The sequence below is a fragment of the Dromiciops gliroides genome, chromosome 4 (assembly GCF_019393635.1).
Source record: "Dromiciops gliroides isolate mDroGli1 chromosome 4, mDroGli1.pri, whole genome shotgun sequence".
Classification (NCBI taxonomy): domain Eukaryota; kingdom Metazoa; phylum Chordata; class Mammalia; order Microbiotheria; family Microbiotheriidae; genus Dromiciops; species Dromiciops gliroides.
In genome coordinates, this window is record NC_057864.1 from 341,266,892 (window position 1) to 341,285,342 (window position 18,451).

Consider the following 18,451-nt stretch of genomic DNA (forward strand, 5'->3'; position numbering starts at 1 on the left):
AGGTGGCGCAGTGGATAAAGCACCAGCCCTGGATTCAGGAGGACCTGAGTTCAAATTCAGCCTCAGACAACTGACACTTACTAGCTATGTGACCTTGGGCAAGTCACTTAACCTTCATTGCCCCGAACAAAACAAAACCACAACCAGAAATGACAGGAGAGGGAATTCAAGTTTTTACCTAATAGGTTTCTCTTACCGCCACCTACTTAGCCACCACTCATATGAGTGTTCAGTGGTAATGGCAGGCTAATAAGGTTCTACACACACACACACACACACACACACGCATAAGAAAAATACAGGGCAGAGCAAGTACATTTTCCACATAAAGACACCTATCTTATTGCCCTGTTATGTACCGGGGGTGTTAGTAGTAAAAGAACAAAAGAGCAGTACCAAAAGATTAGGTAAAAGAGTAAAAGAACAAAGTGCATACTAAAAAAAAAAAAAAGTAACTCAATTAAGTTTTGAAAAGACATTCATAGATTTAGAGGTAGAAGGATCCTCAGTGGCCATCTAGTCCAAACCTCTCGTTTTAGAAATGTGTTAACTGAGGTCCACGATAGGTTAAGTGTCTTGCCCAAGGTCACACAGGTAGGAAGTAACATAGAAAGGATCTGAACATAAGTTTTCCAGGCAATTTGCTTAATTTCTAAAATAGCAGTCCTTGGGACTCCAATCCTAAGTCAAAAAATTAAAAATTTATTTGGAATATTTAGTTATGATATAAATTATGCATACCTTCTAAATTGGATGGAACTAGTCAAAGGTGAAATCAAGTAATTTTGGTGCATATTCTAAGTTTCTGCTATTTCTCCTGTGGAAATTTATTTTGATTTGGGGACCCTACCTACTAAGGCTGAGATTAGAAAGCCTTAGGCCCTAAGGGTCTCTTCTGTGTGGGAGGGGATGATGCCCCTCCCCCTCAGCTTCAGCTCAGCCAAAAAGCCCTGTGGGCTATACAAGACACCAGGTCAGACAGCTGGGGGGAAAAAAGCCCCCAGCTCCCTCCGACCTGAGCGAAGGTATCCGAGAGATCCTGGGCTTGTCCAGGCTGGGCTCTGGTGTAGCACGTGAGGCTCGAGCGCACCCCCCCCACACACACCAGTCGCACCCCTGGCTGGCAGATTAGCTTGGTCTGTAGGGGCGCAGGAAGCCCCGAGATTTGAGTGGAGAGAAGAAAAGGTATATACGGACCTGGGAGTTTGGAGAAGAGGTCAAGGGGCGGCTGACAGATTAGAAAGACTGGAGGCAGGGAGACGAGAGACAGGGGCTACAAGGACATAGGAAAAAACTGAAGGGCTAGGAGCAAGGAGGAAAGGCCTGCAGACGAGATTAGAGGGGCAGTGGCAGACTAGAGACGGGGCTACAAGGACGCAGGAGAAGACGAGAAGGACTAGGAGCAAGGAGGAAAGGCCTGCAGACGAGATTAGAGGGGCAGCAGCAGACGAGACGGGGCTACAAGGACATAGGAAAAAACTGAAGGGCTAGGAGCAAGGAGGAAAGGCCTGCAGACGAGATTAGAGGGGCAGCGGCAGACGAGACAGGGCTACAAGGACATAGGAAAAAACTGAAGGGCTAGGAGCAAGGAGGAAAGGCCTGCAGACGAGATTAGAGGGGCAGCGGCAGACAAGATGGGGCTGCAAGGACGCAGGAGAAGACGAGAAGGACTAGGAGCAGGGAACAGAGAGGCCGAAGGGCAGACTGACGGAGCAGACAGACAGAAGGTCGGAGAGAGAGGAACCCGGGGTTCAGCGGTGGCAGTAAGGAGACGGAAGTTAGAAGCAGGGAGTTACAAAGTGAGAGTTAGAAGAAAGTAGCTGAGCAGGAAAAGTGTGACATGCCCTGAGGCAAGAGGTGGCTAAGGCCCTTGTTGTATTAAAGAAGGTCCAGGCCCAGCAGGTGGGAAAGAGACACAGTAGAAACAGAGGTGCCCCAACACAGTCAGGTTGTACATTTTATTTCCTTGTATTCTTAATTTTAAATAGTATCTCATAAATAAACCCTGCTTTGATTATTTAGTTGAGAGGCTTCTTTTTGTTTTGTTTTGTTTTTTTAGTGAGGCAATTGGGGTTAAGTGACTTGCCCAGGGTCACACAGCTAGTAAGTGTTAAGTGTCTGAGGCCGGATTTGAACTCAGGTAGTCCTGACTCCAGGGCCGGTGCTCTATCCACTACACCATCTAGCTGCCCCCTGTTGAGAGGCTTTTTAATCCTTTGCTTATCAATTTTGGGAGTGGAGCAGTGTGGTGGAACTTTGTAAACGGCCCACATTAAATTAACAGCAGTCAGATAGCAAGTTAGTCAAAAGTCCCCAGAATTAGTCCTCCAGTCAGATTAGCCCCCAAATTAGGCCCAGTCAGTAAAAATATTCTACATTTGAATGGCGACTGTGGCAGGACTTACAGCCCAATTATAATTTTCCTAAACTTATTTTTCATATACTTATAATTTTTCATATCTAATTATATATAATTTTTTCAGATTAGATTAGCTAGTTAATAATTGATTTTTTTACACTCCAATCAAAATTTCTATTCCCTCAGTACCATTAAATTTATTGCCTATACTATAATAAGACTGGATTAACTAAAATGCAAATCAAAGCAAATTAAAGATGCTGACCCCCATCAGACAGGCAAATGAAACAAAAAAGGAAACTGAAAATTATCGCATGAAAGCCACATAAAAGACTGTACTATTGGTATACTGGTTCAATAATTATATAAAGCAATTTGGAGCTATGTCCCCAAACTCACTAAATGTGCACATTTAGTAACATACTACCACAGTATAATAGTAATATACTACCACAAGGAACAAATCCCTCCATATATGAAAGGCAGAAGGAAAAAATCAATATGTACATATTTATAGCAGCACTTTCTGTTGTGGTAAAAAACTGGAACAAAGTATGAATTGGGAAATGGCTAAAAAAATTAGATATATGAAGGAAATGAAATATTATTATACCTTAAGAAATTACCAAAGGGAAAGGTTCACAGAAACCTGGGAAAGACTTGTATAAAATGATGCAGAGTGAAATTATCAGAAGCAGAACAATGTACAATTTGAGTACAATACTGTACATAAAAACTTTGAAAGACTTAGGGAATACAAAGGTAACTGGGGCCAAACCATAATTAATCCTACCTGGGATCCTGCCCCAAGGATCAGCATCTTTTATCTACAGTTCCCCTTTTATAACTTCTGAATCTACAGATTATCTAAAAATAACATGTTTTTGTTTCCTCTTTTCCCAAAAAAAGTTAGAGTTAGTTGGATAGTGACTGAAGAAATTTAAATCAGGCACTTCTAAATCGAAGGAGAAATGACCTGTAAAAATAAAATGCTAGGGGGCAGCTAGGTAGCTCAGTGGATAGAGCACTGGCCCTGGATTCAGGAAGACCTGAGTTCAAATCTGACTCACACTTGACACTTACTAGCTGTGTGACCCTGGGCAAATCACTTAACCCTCATTGCCCTGCCCCCCCCCAAATAAAATGCTAAAAAGTCTTACTTATTACTAAAAATATTTTACTATAAACAATATTAATATCAATACAACCAATTAAAGGAAGTTTTGCAATTATTTACTTTTTTAAAAAATAAGATTAAATGCACAAACTTTTTTGTAACTATTTCCATCATGGACCTTTATTTGTCCATTTATTCTGATTCTCTTTTCTTATGTGGTGGTCATAGTCTTTTGGTCCTTCACTTTCTTTTTTCTTTTTCTTTGGTATTATTTCATAAAGGTCTTTCTATACTCTATTCTCTCACATTTATCAATATCTTAAGTACATTAAAATATCACATTACATGAATATACCACAATTTACTAAACCATTCCTTTATTGTATTTAGATTATTTATTTTTTGCGATTATAATGCTGAACTGATAATCTTTGATAATCTCATTTCTAATTCAATACAACAGCTTGAAAAAAAAATCCAAAAAGTCTCAAAGTAACCTTTAATACCTTCATTAAGTATTTGCTCCGTTTTCCAATTTTACTCCAGAAATTTGTCTGAATCTCTCTCTTTTTCCTCTCTACCCACACTCTACCATGTATTATGCTTATCTTTGTTTATAGTCCCACAGATAGTAAACTCTTTGGAGACAGGAAATTCATTTCCAAATCTTTTTATTCAAAGTTTACCATGTTCCTTTCACAAAAGCAGACATTTAATATTTGTGGAATTGAATTTTGAATACCTCAGTTTTAAAATTGTGGAATCTATTCAACTTGGACATATTTTTTTAATTTACCCAACAAATTAATGTTTGTTAGCATCTAGTCTGTTTCTGATATCCCATGAATATTCCTGACAGTACAGAAGAGAATAAAAATATAAATTAATCTCTGACAAAAAATTTTGGAAATAAATGACTTAAGACTGTGTACAAAACAACTGAGACTACCATTAGGAACATTAAATCTATACATTTCCAAGAATGAACAAACAAAAATAATAGATTCTAAGCAGAAACTCCTGTCTCTTGTTTTTCCATAGAACTATGTAATGATACAAGTTAAAACACAGCTCTACATGTATTTTGTGCCTACCCAAATGTGGGTGTGTTTCAAAATGTAATTCTACATGCAGGAATGCATTTCAATTATGCCTACTTATGATTAAGGCATAATACTTTGGCCTTCATTTTTGTATAATTTTATTACTCAGAGAAATGTCTACACAACTCTTAAACCAGTCTTGAAATCTTATTATACATGTGCCATAAATCTTTCATCCACTTAATATGATTCACTTTTTGAACCTTTTGTTTGTAAGGAATAGGCACAGGGAAAATTTTCCCATTTTAAGTTTAGATTAACCAAGTGATTTTATATTGTTGTATGAACCAGAACTTTTACTGCCTTGGTATCTCAAAGAGTTACACTGGCTTTCTTCAAACATTCTAAACTGTCTTTACAATAAGCAAATGGAAAATCTGAGGCTCCAATTAATTTAGAACTGAAAATTTAAGGACAGAAGAATATTACAATGGAAATATGTATATCATAATAAATTTTAGAGGATGTAAAGGTTTTTAAGACCATCTATTTCAATCCCTTCATTCTATAGATGAAGAAACTAAAGCCCAGAGAGATTAAATGGGTAACTTGTCAAAAATCATCTAGCCAAAAAGTGACATCAGGACTTAATTCTCTCTTAATTCTCAGTTTAATGCTGAAACAAGAATCAGAAATTTCTTAAATTATTTCTTAAAAAATAAACAAATTACTTAAACTAACATATAAAGTCAGATTCATTCTGAAGTTTCCACATATCTTCTTAATCTGTGTAAAGGTATATTCTGACAAAGACATTTACATATTAAAACAAAAAAATCTAAACCTAATCTAAAACAATTCTATTAACATTCAGGGGTTATTCATTACCATTTCCACCCAGACTGGATCTAGGTTTCCTAAGTAAGCCATCAGCATCATAGGAAGTTGGCAAAATTAATCCAACATTAAATTACAACTTAAAATTTATTCCTTGAAGCCTATGGTATTAACCATATGGGGGGGGGGTGGAGAAGGGAGGGAATCACTGGGAAATACAACTAAATTACTAAAACAAATCAAACAAACAAACAAGCACAAGGTGAAAGGATTCTTCTTACTAGGAAAAGAAGGGCCTGTTGAAAAGAATAACTTCTTTTGACAACCTGAATCCTAGGATCTAAAGTTTTGAATGGCTCAGTTGTATGGCCCTTCACTATTAGCTTCTGTAAAGGCACAGACAACCTTGTGAAAGCCTATCTCCTCTGGCTCTATAGCAACTCACCTGGGAGACATTTTTGTATCCTCTGGGAGGAGCTCTGAGTCCATGCTGCTCTAGCACAGCCAACCCCTGTTGGCTTCCCCTTAGCATCAGGATCCAAGTATGAGAAGCAACTCTGAACAGAACCCTGGTGTTCATCAGTCATAAGACAGATCAGCTCTAAACAGAAATACAATATAGATGTCACCCCCAAAACATACAACATATGAATCTAAAACCAAAAGGGCATTAGGCTTCATTTCACCATTAGGTTAAAACACTGCACACACAAAACAAAAATAATAAGGGAAAGCCACAACTGACCTCAATTCATTCAAGTAAATAATACTTTAAAAGAGAAACAATATATATTTATATTAGAAAGTATAATTATAAAAACACAAGAGGCAAGGCAATAACTTTTTTTTAAAAAATTCCAGATGACAGAAATTTATGTTAATAAGAAGCCATTTGATTGATGTCCTTTTATTATCTAAAGTTAGGATATATATACATACACACACACATATATAGGGATTAGTAGTGGACCTGTGATTTCACTGGAATAGGCAACTCTACCAATGCAGGTCAGCACTGCCTCTGCAATTTATATCTTCAGAGAATTGCCCTCTAGTGCAGAGGGTTTATTTGCCAGAGGCTTCCTGGTTCAATGGCAGTTTTCTATCAACTATTTAGCTGCTTTATATACATACATGTAGTTTTGTTTAAATAAAAAGACTCAATGCCAGTGATTGTCCATAGGGATGGATTAGCAAATTCATGAATTATGCTGCTATTCATTGGCTGAGCTTTTTACACCTACGTCTAATAACTTGTTAAGCAAGGGCTTCTGACTTGATTACACTATTTAGTCAATGAAAGGGTGGTTTAGATTTCACAAGTGAATTTTAATTATACAAGTCTTGAATTTTATACCAGGCTCAGCAAATATATTTTTATGGGCTATAACCGTTGTCAAGGCAGATGACTTTACTTAGCAATTAAGCCTCAGCAGGATTTTCTAGGCTGGTTCATGGGCTCAGATCTATTCCAAGGCCCAGGGCAAAGCAGGCCATGAGTTCATTTCATGCCCCACTCAGATTTCTGGTAGAATCAAAGGAACAGTAAGAGCAATTCTGTTTTCCTTATTGCTCTGATTCTTCTCTTATAGCATGACTGATGCAGAAATATGTTTAATGTTGTTATGTGTGTGTGTGTGTGTATATATATATATATATATATGTGTGTGTGTGTGTGTGTGTGTGTATATATATATATATATACATATATATAAACCTATATTGAATTGCCTGCTGTCTGGGGGAGGGAGGGAAAAAAATTTGAAACTGGAAATCTTATGTAAACAAATGCTAAAAGCTATCTCTACATGTAACTGGAAAATAATAAAATACTTTTATTTTTTAAAAAATAAAGTTAAAAAAGAGCAATTCTGGAGAAAAATCACAAAAACAAAGGTGACTGAAAGGTTTGTAGACAAAATGCTAAATAAAAATATGCATTTTGCTCTATTCTTCACTATGGACATTAGCCAATGTGTGGTCTCTAGCTGTATGTACACATGAATGCAATAATAAAGTTAAAGCATTAATATCTATCTACAAGTAGCTGTTCTTCAAAAAGATTTCAAGAAAATAAAGCCTCGAGTTTAAAATCCTTTTCTTCTTCCTACTGAAATATGCTAGAATTCAACAACTGAGTTACATGTCATGGGACTATCTTATAGATGAAAGGGTCCTAAACTGAGGTTCTTTTGGTATTTCCAAATCCCTTAGATACTGTCCAAGAAGGACCTGAATTCTACTGTCTTCTGCTCCACAGTGAACAATGTTATTATTGAGTTTCTGGTATATTTCCTTTTTTTTTTTAATTAATAAAGTATTTTATTTTTTTTTCCGTTACATGTAAAGATAGTTCTCAACCTTTGTTTATACAAGCTTTACAATTTCAGATTTTTCTCCCTCCCTCCCCCCTCCCCTAGACAGCAGGTAATCTGATATAGGTTTTATATATATATATATATGTGTGTGTGTGTGTGTGTATATATATATATATACACACACACACACACACACACACACACACACATAATAACATTAATCCTATTTCTGCATTAGTCATGTTATAAGAGAAAAAAAATCAGAGCAATGATGGAAAACCTCAAAATAGAAAAAAAACAACAGCATCAAAAACAAAAGAAATAGTATGGTTCATTTAGCTTCTATACTCTGCAGTTTTTTTTTTTTCCTGGATTTGGAGATCCTCTTCCATCACAAGTTCCCTGGAACTCTTCTGTGCCATTGCATTGGTGAGAAGAATATAGTCCATCACAGTAGATCAACACTCAATGTTGATGTTACTGTGTACAATGTTCTTCTAGTTCTGCTCATCTCACTCATCATCAGCCCACGCAAGACCCTCCAGGTTTCTCTGAACTCCTCCTGCTCATCGTTTCTTATAGCACAGTAGTATTCCATTGTATTCATATACCACAACTTGTCCAGCCATTCCCCAATTGATGGGCACCCCCTCAACTTCCAATTCTTTGCCACCACGTAAAGAGCAGCTATAAATATTTTTGTACATGTGGGTCCCTTTCCCCCTTCCATGATCTCTTTGGGAAAAAGACCCAAAAGTGGTATTGCTGGGTCAAAGGGTATGCACAGCTTTATCGCCCTTTGGGCATAATTCCAAATTGCTCTCCAGAATGGTTGGATCAGTTCACAGCTCCACCAACAATGGATTAGTGTTCCAATTTTCCCACAGCTTCTCCAACATTTATTATTTTCCTTTTTTGTCATTTTAGCCAATCTGATAAGTGTCAGGTGGTAGAGTTTCTGGTATATTTCCACCCAAATAATTTCTTTTGTGAAGTTTTTAAGTACAAAATGAAAACATTAAAAATTAAAGCTCTCTTTGCTTTAGGTTTGCTTTAGAGGAAGAGGTTTAAATTTTCACCTTACTGTTAAGGGCTAAAATTCTAGCTAGTCTGTCTAAAATATCTAATGAGTGGTCACCAATAAATTATAAGCTTTAGCAAGAGTTAGACTTTTAGGCATTTATTAAGGAGAATAAGAATTTGATACAGAGAGAAAGAAAGGCCTAGATTCCTATCTATTAAAGGGAGAGCGCATTTCTAGCTGCCTTCTCCACCAGCATCCCCAGGAAAGAGAGCGTGAGACCGAGCGCCAGTCTCTTCCTTCCTCCTCCCACTAGCCCACGTCACTTCCTGACGCCAAAGAAAAGACTCCTGGTCTTGCCCTCAAAAACCTTCACTTCATGGGTGGAACTCTTCTACAGTAAGTCTCCAGCAGGTGGCGTCATTCCAATCGTTACATTACTTAATAGTAATGAAAAAAAATCTGTTTTCCTATTTACCTTTAAGGAAGAGCTTCCTCCTCCCCCAACTACAATTAACTGATTTTTTTAGACAGTAATGAACCTTATTATTCCAGTCCCTCCTAAAACAAAGGATGGCCTATAGAGTCCTACTTAAGATAATTTCACATTGTTAAAATATTACTAAGAAAAAGCCTGACTCCTCTCTCTCCTAAGTTTTCATGAGTTTTAAAAATAAAAGTACACTATACTCAGGAGCTGGTGAACTGGGGAGTCTCAGGATCATTATCAAAGACTGCTATCAAAAGTGAGGTCCACTATCAGGGTGAATAGGATTGTTGGCATCATTATATTTGGTGTGCATTGCAAAGATATTCTCTTTTTTAAAAGTGATCATCACTGATCCAGCCATTTTGGAGAGCAATCTGGAACTATGTCCAAAAAACTATAAAACTGTGCATACCCTTTGACCCAGCAATACCAGTATTCGGTCTTTTTCCCAAAGAGATCATAAAAAAGGGAAAAGGACCCACATGTACAAAAATATTTATAGCTGCTCTTTTTGTGGTGGCAAGGAATTGGAAATTGAGGGGATGCCCATCAATTGGGGGATAGCTAAACAAGTTGTGGTATATGAATGTAAAGGAATACTATTGTGCTGTAAAAAAATGACAAGCAGGCAGATTTCAGAGAAACCTAGAAGGACTTACATAAACTGATGCTGAGTGAGATGAAGAGAACCAGGAGAACATTGTACACAGTATCAACAACATTGTGTGTTGATCAACTGTGATAGACTTGACTCTTGTCAGCAATATGATGGTCCAAGTTAGTTCCAGGGGACTCATGATGGAAAATGCTCTCCAAATCCAGAAAAAAAGAACTGTGGAATCTAGATGTAGATTCAACCATAGTATTTCTAATTTTTTTTTTGTTTTTCCTTTTTGAGGTTTTTCCCTTTTGTTCTGATTCTTCTTTCATAGCATGACTAATGCAGAAATGTGTAATGTGATTATACATATATAACCTATATCAGATTGCTTGCTGTCTTGGGCGGGGGGGGGGGGAGAAAAATTTGAATCTAGAAATCTTATAAAAACAAATGTTGAAAACTATCTCTACATGTAACTAGAAAATAATAAAATACTTTTATGATTAAAAAAAGTGTTCATAATAATCAGTAAGCTTCAAAACTCCCTAAAATTTACTCCAGAGCTTTAAAATCATTATTATGCTATAGACCCCAAAGGAAAAAACTTTTTTTAAATAACAGTAATTTTTGAAGCATGTTTTGTTTATAAATATTTTAATTTCAAGTTCCTAAAATAGTCTGGCATTATTCAATGGCATTCTTCACTAACAAAAGCAAGTTGCATTTACTAAGAAGCATATTTTTCTCAAATGAAGGAAATAGAACAATGCTAATTGTGTTTTAAATCCTTGGGACTCATTAAAAAGAACCTGTATAAACAACGTTGTAGCTTTTGAGATTGGAATGGGTGGGGGAAAGAAAAAAGTCATGGCAATTAATTATTAGATTTATATCTGTATAGTTCCTTAACTGCTTCTCTACATAATCTAGTGGGGTGAGGAAAGATTTATTTTATATAGAATGTTAAAACACAAGGAAATTATCTTTTTTAAAAAATCTTTCAAAATTGTCATAACAAAGAAATTATAAACCACATTGTGTAGCAAAAGAATATGATTCAAGCAGTTTAGCAAACTTTAAAAGTGTTGAGAGATTCCTTCAAACACTGATTAGCTGAGCCTTAAAGCATTCCCCACCTTAATTCTATATCTCCAGGAAGATGAGCTGGGGCAGAATTGGGGGCTGGAAAGTAGGATGACAAGTGATATAAATGAGAAAAGTCAGAAAAGCGAAGCTTGGCTGTGAAATTAAATGAAGCCGAAGCCAAAGCCAAAGCAACACGAGTATGCAGAATATATTTTGTACAACGGCTACGTGCCACCTTTCCCTGCCAAAAGTTATTGTTGATTGAGAGGTAGCCACCTTAGGCTGAAAGATGAATGTGACAATATCTAAGAGGTAGAAGATAATGAAGGGACTTCCCAGGGAAAGCTCAGATCATCTTCAATACAGTAATGTATCCTAAACTTTCCTAAAGCAGATGGAAAAATCTGACTAGGCCAAAGGCTTTTTGATACAAGTTTGGAACAGAGACCAAGACAACCTAAACTAATATGGTCCAAAGGGAGAAGCTAAATCATTCAGTGAGGTATAATTATAACGGCATGATTCAAATCATACTTTAAGGTTTTTTCCTATTCTGTTGCTTTAAAAAAAATTTAATTAATAAAAATTGTTTTGGCAAAACAATAATCTCCCAATAAATCTTCATAGTAACTTCTCTTTAAAAGTGTTTGGCTTTTGTTAAGAAAAATAATCTAAAATAGCATTTGTGACTGAGAACCTTCCATTCACAGTTTACTCTTAGAAATGAAAGAAGTATGTTTTAATATTAATCATCTATAAACCAATATTGGTCACTGAACTTATCTGTTGATTTTAATATTACTTTGACTTATATAATTGTAGTTATAGTGCATATTGTTCTTCTGGTACTCTGATATGCATCAGTTCATATAGGTCTTCCAAATTTAGATAGGAATTCTTTGTAATTGTCATTTTTTATAGCACAATAACTATTTCATTATAGTCATAAACCACAATTTGTTCAATTATTCCCCAATCTATTGGAACATACTCTTTTTAAACTAATAGCTTTGGATTTTGCATCATCTATATTTAACCAATTCCCTGCTCTCCCTGGCACCTCCAAGAGAGCCATCCCTTAAATTAGGGATAACAACAGGAACTGCATTGCTAAAGAGACCTCCCAGATGAGCAAACTCCCTCTACATACTTCTCTGAAACATATAGTCTTAGAAAATTATCTAGAGCACTGAGGGGCTAAATGAATAATAGGCACAGAATTTGTTTCCAGATTATTTTTTTACTACAAATAGTACTACTATGACAATTTCGGTACTTATGCAACTTTTTAACTGTCATGATCCCCTTAGGATATAAACCTAATAATGGGATTGCTTGATTAAATGTTATAACAACTTTTCTTGCATTATTCTAAATTACTTTCCAGAGTGCCTGGGCTAATTCACAACTCCATCCATAGTATAATTGATGTGTCCTACACAGACTCTCCAACACTATTTGCCAACAAACAAAAATGATAACACCTTTAGTGCTTTAAAATTTACAGAACAAAAAACAAAAAACAAAAATTTACAAAACATTTTTTTCAACTGCTCCCTGAGGTACATCAGAACGTGATTTTATGACCATCTTATAGACATAAAGAAATCCAGTCTCAGAAAGGTCAATTGATTTGCCCATGGTTGCTTATCTAGTAAGTGAAAGAACTAAGATTCAAACCAGAGTTTTCTGACTCCAAATACAGTGCTCTTTCCATGAAACTATGCTGTCTTAAAGAATGGGAACAGGAAAAACAAAATCGGTTAACAGAGAATGAAACTAAAAATGTACAAATTAAAAAGTAGATTCAGCCAAAGGATCATGTAAAAGCAATTTCAGAATGGAGCAAGAGGAAAAGCATTGCCAGAAGCAGTAAAATAAAGAAATGCCAGGAAAGCAAATTTTTACGCTAGGTGGTGCAGTGGATAGAAGCACTGGCCCTGGATTCAGGAAAACCTGAGTTCAAGTCCAGCCTCAAACATTTGACACTTACTAGCTGTGTGACCCTGGGCAAGTCACTTAACCCCAATTGCCAATTTTTTTAAAAAAAGAAAGAAAGAAAGAAAAGAAAGTGGACCAGGGACCCAAAAAGAAAGTAATCTACTTTTTCTAGGAACCTAAAAAGCTAAAAGAATGAACTCAAACTTGAAATGGAGTAGAACTTGGGAATACTATCAAAAACTGTAGCCTCTTATTAGGAGAACCCAAAGTTCAAAGCCAAAAAAGAGCCTTGAATTGTTAACTGTGATCAATCAATAAAGTAACTACTTTGTGCGAGGTGACATGGTAGTGGCTGGGGTGCAAAGAAGTGATGGGCTACAGGTGCAGAACAAGACATGCATTTTTAGACACAGTGAATATATCAAATTTTTTCCTTACTATAGTATTTGTTTTAAGGGAAAGCTTTTACTGTTTGAGTGAGATGGCAGAGGGAAAAGTAGAAGGCAGGAAGGAAGGGAAGGAGGGAGAGAGAGGGAGAAGGAAGGAAAATAGAATGGAAGGAAGGGAGGGAGGGAAGGAATCTTTGTTGTTGTTGTTGTTGTTGTTTGTTTTATTTATTTGTTTGTTTAGTGGGACAAGGAGGGTTAAGAGACTTGCCCACAGTCACACAGCTAGTAAGTTGTCAATTGTCTGAGGACAAATTTGAACTCAGGTCCTCCTGAATCCAGGGCTGGTGCTTTATCCACTGTGTCACCTAGCTTCCCCTAAAGGAATTATTTATAAAGTGTGCAGAAGAGAATACACAGAGTTCAAAAGGTAATACAGACAATCAGTGCTGGTTTATGTGTTCAATTTAAACTTAAGTATAAACTTAATTTAAGTTAATATACATTTTTTAAAATGAAAAAATCTATGATATATTCATGGTTTCACATACCATTCTCTTTTTCTATTCTTCTTTGTATATGGATATAAGTTTGTTGATATTTGTCAAGTTCATAATTTTTTAAAAAGAAAATGAGAAAAAATGACAAACAGGTAAGTTTGTATTTAATCCTATAGGTAATTGGGAACCACCTGAATTTACTGAGGAGGGAGAGGAGTGATATTTTCAGACCTGTGCTTTAGCAAATTCTTTTTGACAACTGTATGGAGGATATTAGAGAGGAGAAACTTGAGGCAGTGAGATCAATTAGAAAGCTACTGCAGCTACTCCCCAACAGATAAGTGGTCAAAGGATATGAACAAAAAGTTCCCACAAGAAGAATTGCAAAGTAGTCACAACAACATGAAAGAATGATGCAAATCACTAATAAGAGAAATGTACAACCCTGGGCTTTTACCCCATATCCTGTATACTGGACCCCCCCCCCCAAAAAATCATGGCAATAGTCAATGTTGAAGGGGTTGTAGAATGCTGGACACATTAATACACTGTGGTGTTGTGAAATGGTACAAACATTTTGGAAAGCAATTTTAATTATGCCAATAAAGTAACTAAATGTCCATATTGGACTCTATTGCTGGGCTTAAACCCCAAGGAAGCTAGTATTCCCACATAAGCCAAAATGTTTATAACAGTACTTTTTGTGACAAAGATGTGGAAACAAAGTAGATGCCCATCATATGGAGAATGGCTAACTGTAAGAAATGATATGTTACAGAGAAACATGAGAAAACAATATACACTGACTACAATAAGATAAATCAAAAGAATTTCACACCAAAAAAATCAAGTTAATTTTTATGAATGTAACAAAGAAAAAGCATGACTTAAATGAAGACATAAGAGGACACCCCCAATCATTCCTTTGTGAAGGGGTGAGGTCTGATCCATAGATGCTGCACATTACACATATTTTTGGACTATTTTTTTTTCCTCTTTTTCTTTTGGGTGGAGGGGGGCCTTCAAAAATACTATTATAATGGGATGACTCTCTGGGGGGAAACTATGATAACATAAAAAGCAGAAGACATTTATAAAAGATTTTTGTTTTTTTAAAGGCTACTGCAATAGTACAGATGAGAGGCAATTAGGAGCACCCCAAGATCTTGTCCAGAGCAAGCAAGGACTACTGCTACCTCAGGCTGCTACACCTCTGTTTTCTGCCTCTGTGAGGCAGGCCTCCTAGGGACCTCACAGGGCACATCACCACCAATTGCCATGATGGGGAAGCTAAAGGGAGGACTTGGTACAGTATAAATGAACGGCTCCCTAACTACCAACATTCCACCTGTCCAAACTTTCTCAATGATTAGCATATCCCCATCCCCTTATGCTTAACCATTCTAGTGACTCTGAATCTCCAATTTCAGATTTAAAAAAAACTCATTCCCCATCCCCAATTCTTTCTCCCACCTAAAGCCTTCCATGTATTAACCAAATGGATTAAGAACCCTAAATAAATATTTATTGTTAACCCCTGGCCAGCTATAGAAAGCAAGGAGGTCTGATCTAGCACTCTGGGAAGCCCTAAAGCTGTTCTTGCTTGAGAGAGAGGACCTTAACCTGGACTCAAAGCAAACAAGGTGGGAAAAGCATGGTTAAAATTTTGTCTGAGAAAGATCTACAGTGGACACACATTCAATATGAATCATATGTATGTCAGATCAAATTTGCAAGGCTTCAGACTTCAGCATACCCATTCAACCAACTCCAAAATAATCTATTCTCCAAATCACAAACAATAGTATCTACAACACTATTTTCCATATTTTTCAGGTCAGACTCCTACTTTTCCCCTTACCTTCTTTATTATATATATATGTATATATATATATATATATATTGAAGTACTCCCCTACTCAGTGAGTAGAAGACATAGAACCTATTTTCAGGATTATCAAAGGTGTCCTGATTCCTTATAGGACAGAAAAAAGTAACTCATTCCTGGAAACAACATGATATTGAGCAATAGACTTTGTGTCAGGAGTTCAAGTTCTAGTACCAGCACTGCCATTGATTTTCTATGTGACCTGGAGGAAGTTGTTAATCTCTCTGGACTGCAGTTTCTTCATTTGAATAATAAGGGAGTAGCAGTAATAGGCCTCTACCAGTCACAGACGACCATGGATCAGCCCCCTGAAGAGCCACAGACCACAATGTGACTGTGTGTTGTATCTACCCCATGAGGAGTAGCTGGAGTGTCCTCTCCAGGGCGCTGGCCTGAGCGGATCAATATGGAAAACAAGCTGTTGCCCATGCAGCAGGTTTTCCCTCTCCTCGACATTAGTGGATCCAAAGGAGAGGCAGAGCCAGTACAGTTTGGCACCAGTGCCGCTGCAGGAGTTGCCAGAGGGATGTGAAGTACAACATCCAACTGCCTAAGGGACTCCAACTCCTGATTTTTCCTCGGGGTTACCTCCCAAAGCTTTTCCCATATATGGGTATAGCCACAAGGCAACAGAGGTTTAAAATCAAGGTTTTCCTTCCCCTAGGCGAGTTGCCTACCAAGGCTGAAGAGCCCCACCTGACCCAAACGACTGGTTTTAAGGCGCCAGTGACTCGCCTTCACCTGGTTCCAAAGGTTGTCATGCCGGGGTGGGAGTGGGGATAAGCTCCCACTCTCTATGAAATGTACCAATGGCATGCGTCTCAAAAAGCCTCTGACAACCGAAGCCCAACTCCTGGCCTTCTCGGGGCGGAACTGTTTCCAATAAGGGAGTGATGCTCTCTAAAGGCCCTTCCAGCTCTCAGTCACAGACCTATAGCTAATAATATATTATTGTAAAATGTAGTCATCTCCTACTAATCTTTAAAAACAAACCAAAAAGATCAGGTCATGCCTCAACACCAATTTCAATCTTGTTTTACACTATGTGGTACTATGAAACACCCTTCCTCTGTGCTGCTTCAACATAAGGCAATCCTGAGGGGCAGATATATACCACTGGACTTTGGTATATTCTCATGAGATGGTAGTTCCTAGAGGAACTAGTTCAGAATGATATCAAATTAACTTAATCTTATGATACCAATAAATATTTTTTCTACTTATTCTGTAAATGTGACAACCATTCAAAAGTTCTACCAATCAAAAGCTCTACCAATGTTGTAATTTAAAATATTTCTAGCTATATAAGATATTAGGGAACATGTATTTCTTTGTATTTCTCCAACTGTTTTCACTAGTTCTGAAGAATTTCCTTTAACAATTTCATGAAACAGAATGCTCAGATCTGTTCTCCCTCATCCCTCCCCATGATCCTAAAACTGCAACACTATGATCCATGTTTTCCACTAACTTGAATAACTGCAAGATTTTTTTAGCCTGTATTGCCAGTTGTTCTATATTATATGTAATCTATTCTCTAAACTGCAATAATTCAGAAGTCAATTGCTTCTATAGATTTTCTGAGGTTTTCTAATGAATTCATCATATTGGTCATTTTATTTCATTGATAACCTCTACTTTTTTTATATTTTCTAATTCTTCAATTTCTTTATTTGATTTTTTAAAAACTTTGTCAGGCTCTTCTTTTATAGTCAATCTCCTGATTTTCTTAGTCTTTTCCATTCTTGTTTAATTTCTTTGAATGTGCTATTTATTCATTTGTAGGTGACTCTGATGATACCTTAAATTATTTCTTTTTCCACTTCCATTGAAAGACAGAGAGGTACGGTGGAAAGAAAGTACAATGGACACAGCTTAAGGTATGGCCAAAAGGGCTAATTAACATAACTGATAAGAGTCAGGATTCAAAGAGATCTTGATAGGTTAGAACATTTAGTAGAATGGAAGATGAAATTTAATAGAGAGAAATTTGAAGCTTTAAATGGGTTCAAAATTTCAGTATAGGATGGGGAGGCAAAAGTAGATATATTTTAAGAAGGACATTGATAAATCAGACATATTACTGAGGAAAGCAACTAAGATGATGGAAGCCCTCAAGTTCATGTCTAATAGACTCAATGGATCATAGCTTTAGATATGGAAGATACATTCAAGTACACCTAGTCCAATTCCCTTATTTTACAAATAAAGAACCTGAAGTAAAAAAGGTTAAAGATATTGTACATGGTCCAAAGTCAGTGTTATTTCTATTTTACCGTACTGCCTCTCAGTCAAGGGAGCTGGAGAACTTTATCTTGGAGAAACGAAGACTCGAGGACACATACGATGGTCTTGAATTACGTGAAGGACTGTCACATGGAAAAATAATTAAACTTGTCCTATTTGGACACATCAGATGTAAGCAAGAGTAATAGGTAGAAGTTACAAAAAAGTAAATTTATATTTTAAATAAGAAAAAACAGTTGGAACTAACCAAAAGTGGAATGGGCTACCTTAGAAGGAAATAGGTTCCCCTTTACTGGGTTGCATCAAGCAAACCCTAAATGGCCATTTGATGGATATCAAAAAATGGATTTTTGCAGGATGATTTCAGAAAAGCCTGGAAAGACATGTATGAACTGATGTATAGTGAAGTGAGAAGAACCAAGAGAATTTTGTGCACAGAGACAACAATATTGTTTGATGAAAAACTGTGAATGACTTAACTATTCTCAGTAAGACAATGATGCAAGACAATCCCAAAGGACTAATGATGAAGCATACTACCCAGCTCCAGAGAAAGAAATTATACTAACTGAAAACAGACTGAAGCATACTATCTTTCACTTTCTTTCTTTTTTCTT

General features: G+C 36.7%; 1 protein-coding gene across 4 annotated transcripts in view; it reads right to left on the reverse strand.

Annotated features, from left to right (window-relative positions):
- Nucleotides 1–18,451, reverse strand: part of CDK19 (cyclin dependent kinase 19) — a 193,094-nt gene that overhangs the window by 80,191 nt on the left and 94,452 nt on the right. The window contains exon 3 of one of the 4 annotated variants that reach the window (XM_044002100.1): nucleotides 5,802–5,957. The exons of the other annotated variants lie outside the window; for them this stretch is intronic. Coding sequence (XP_043858035.1) covers nucleotides 5,802–5,936 — 135 coding nt within the window. The 5' untranslated portion in view covers nucleotides 5,937–5,957. The remainder of the gene's footprint in view (nucleotides 1–5,801; nucleotides 5,958–18,451) is intronic. 4 annotated transcript variants of the gene reach the window in all.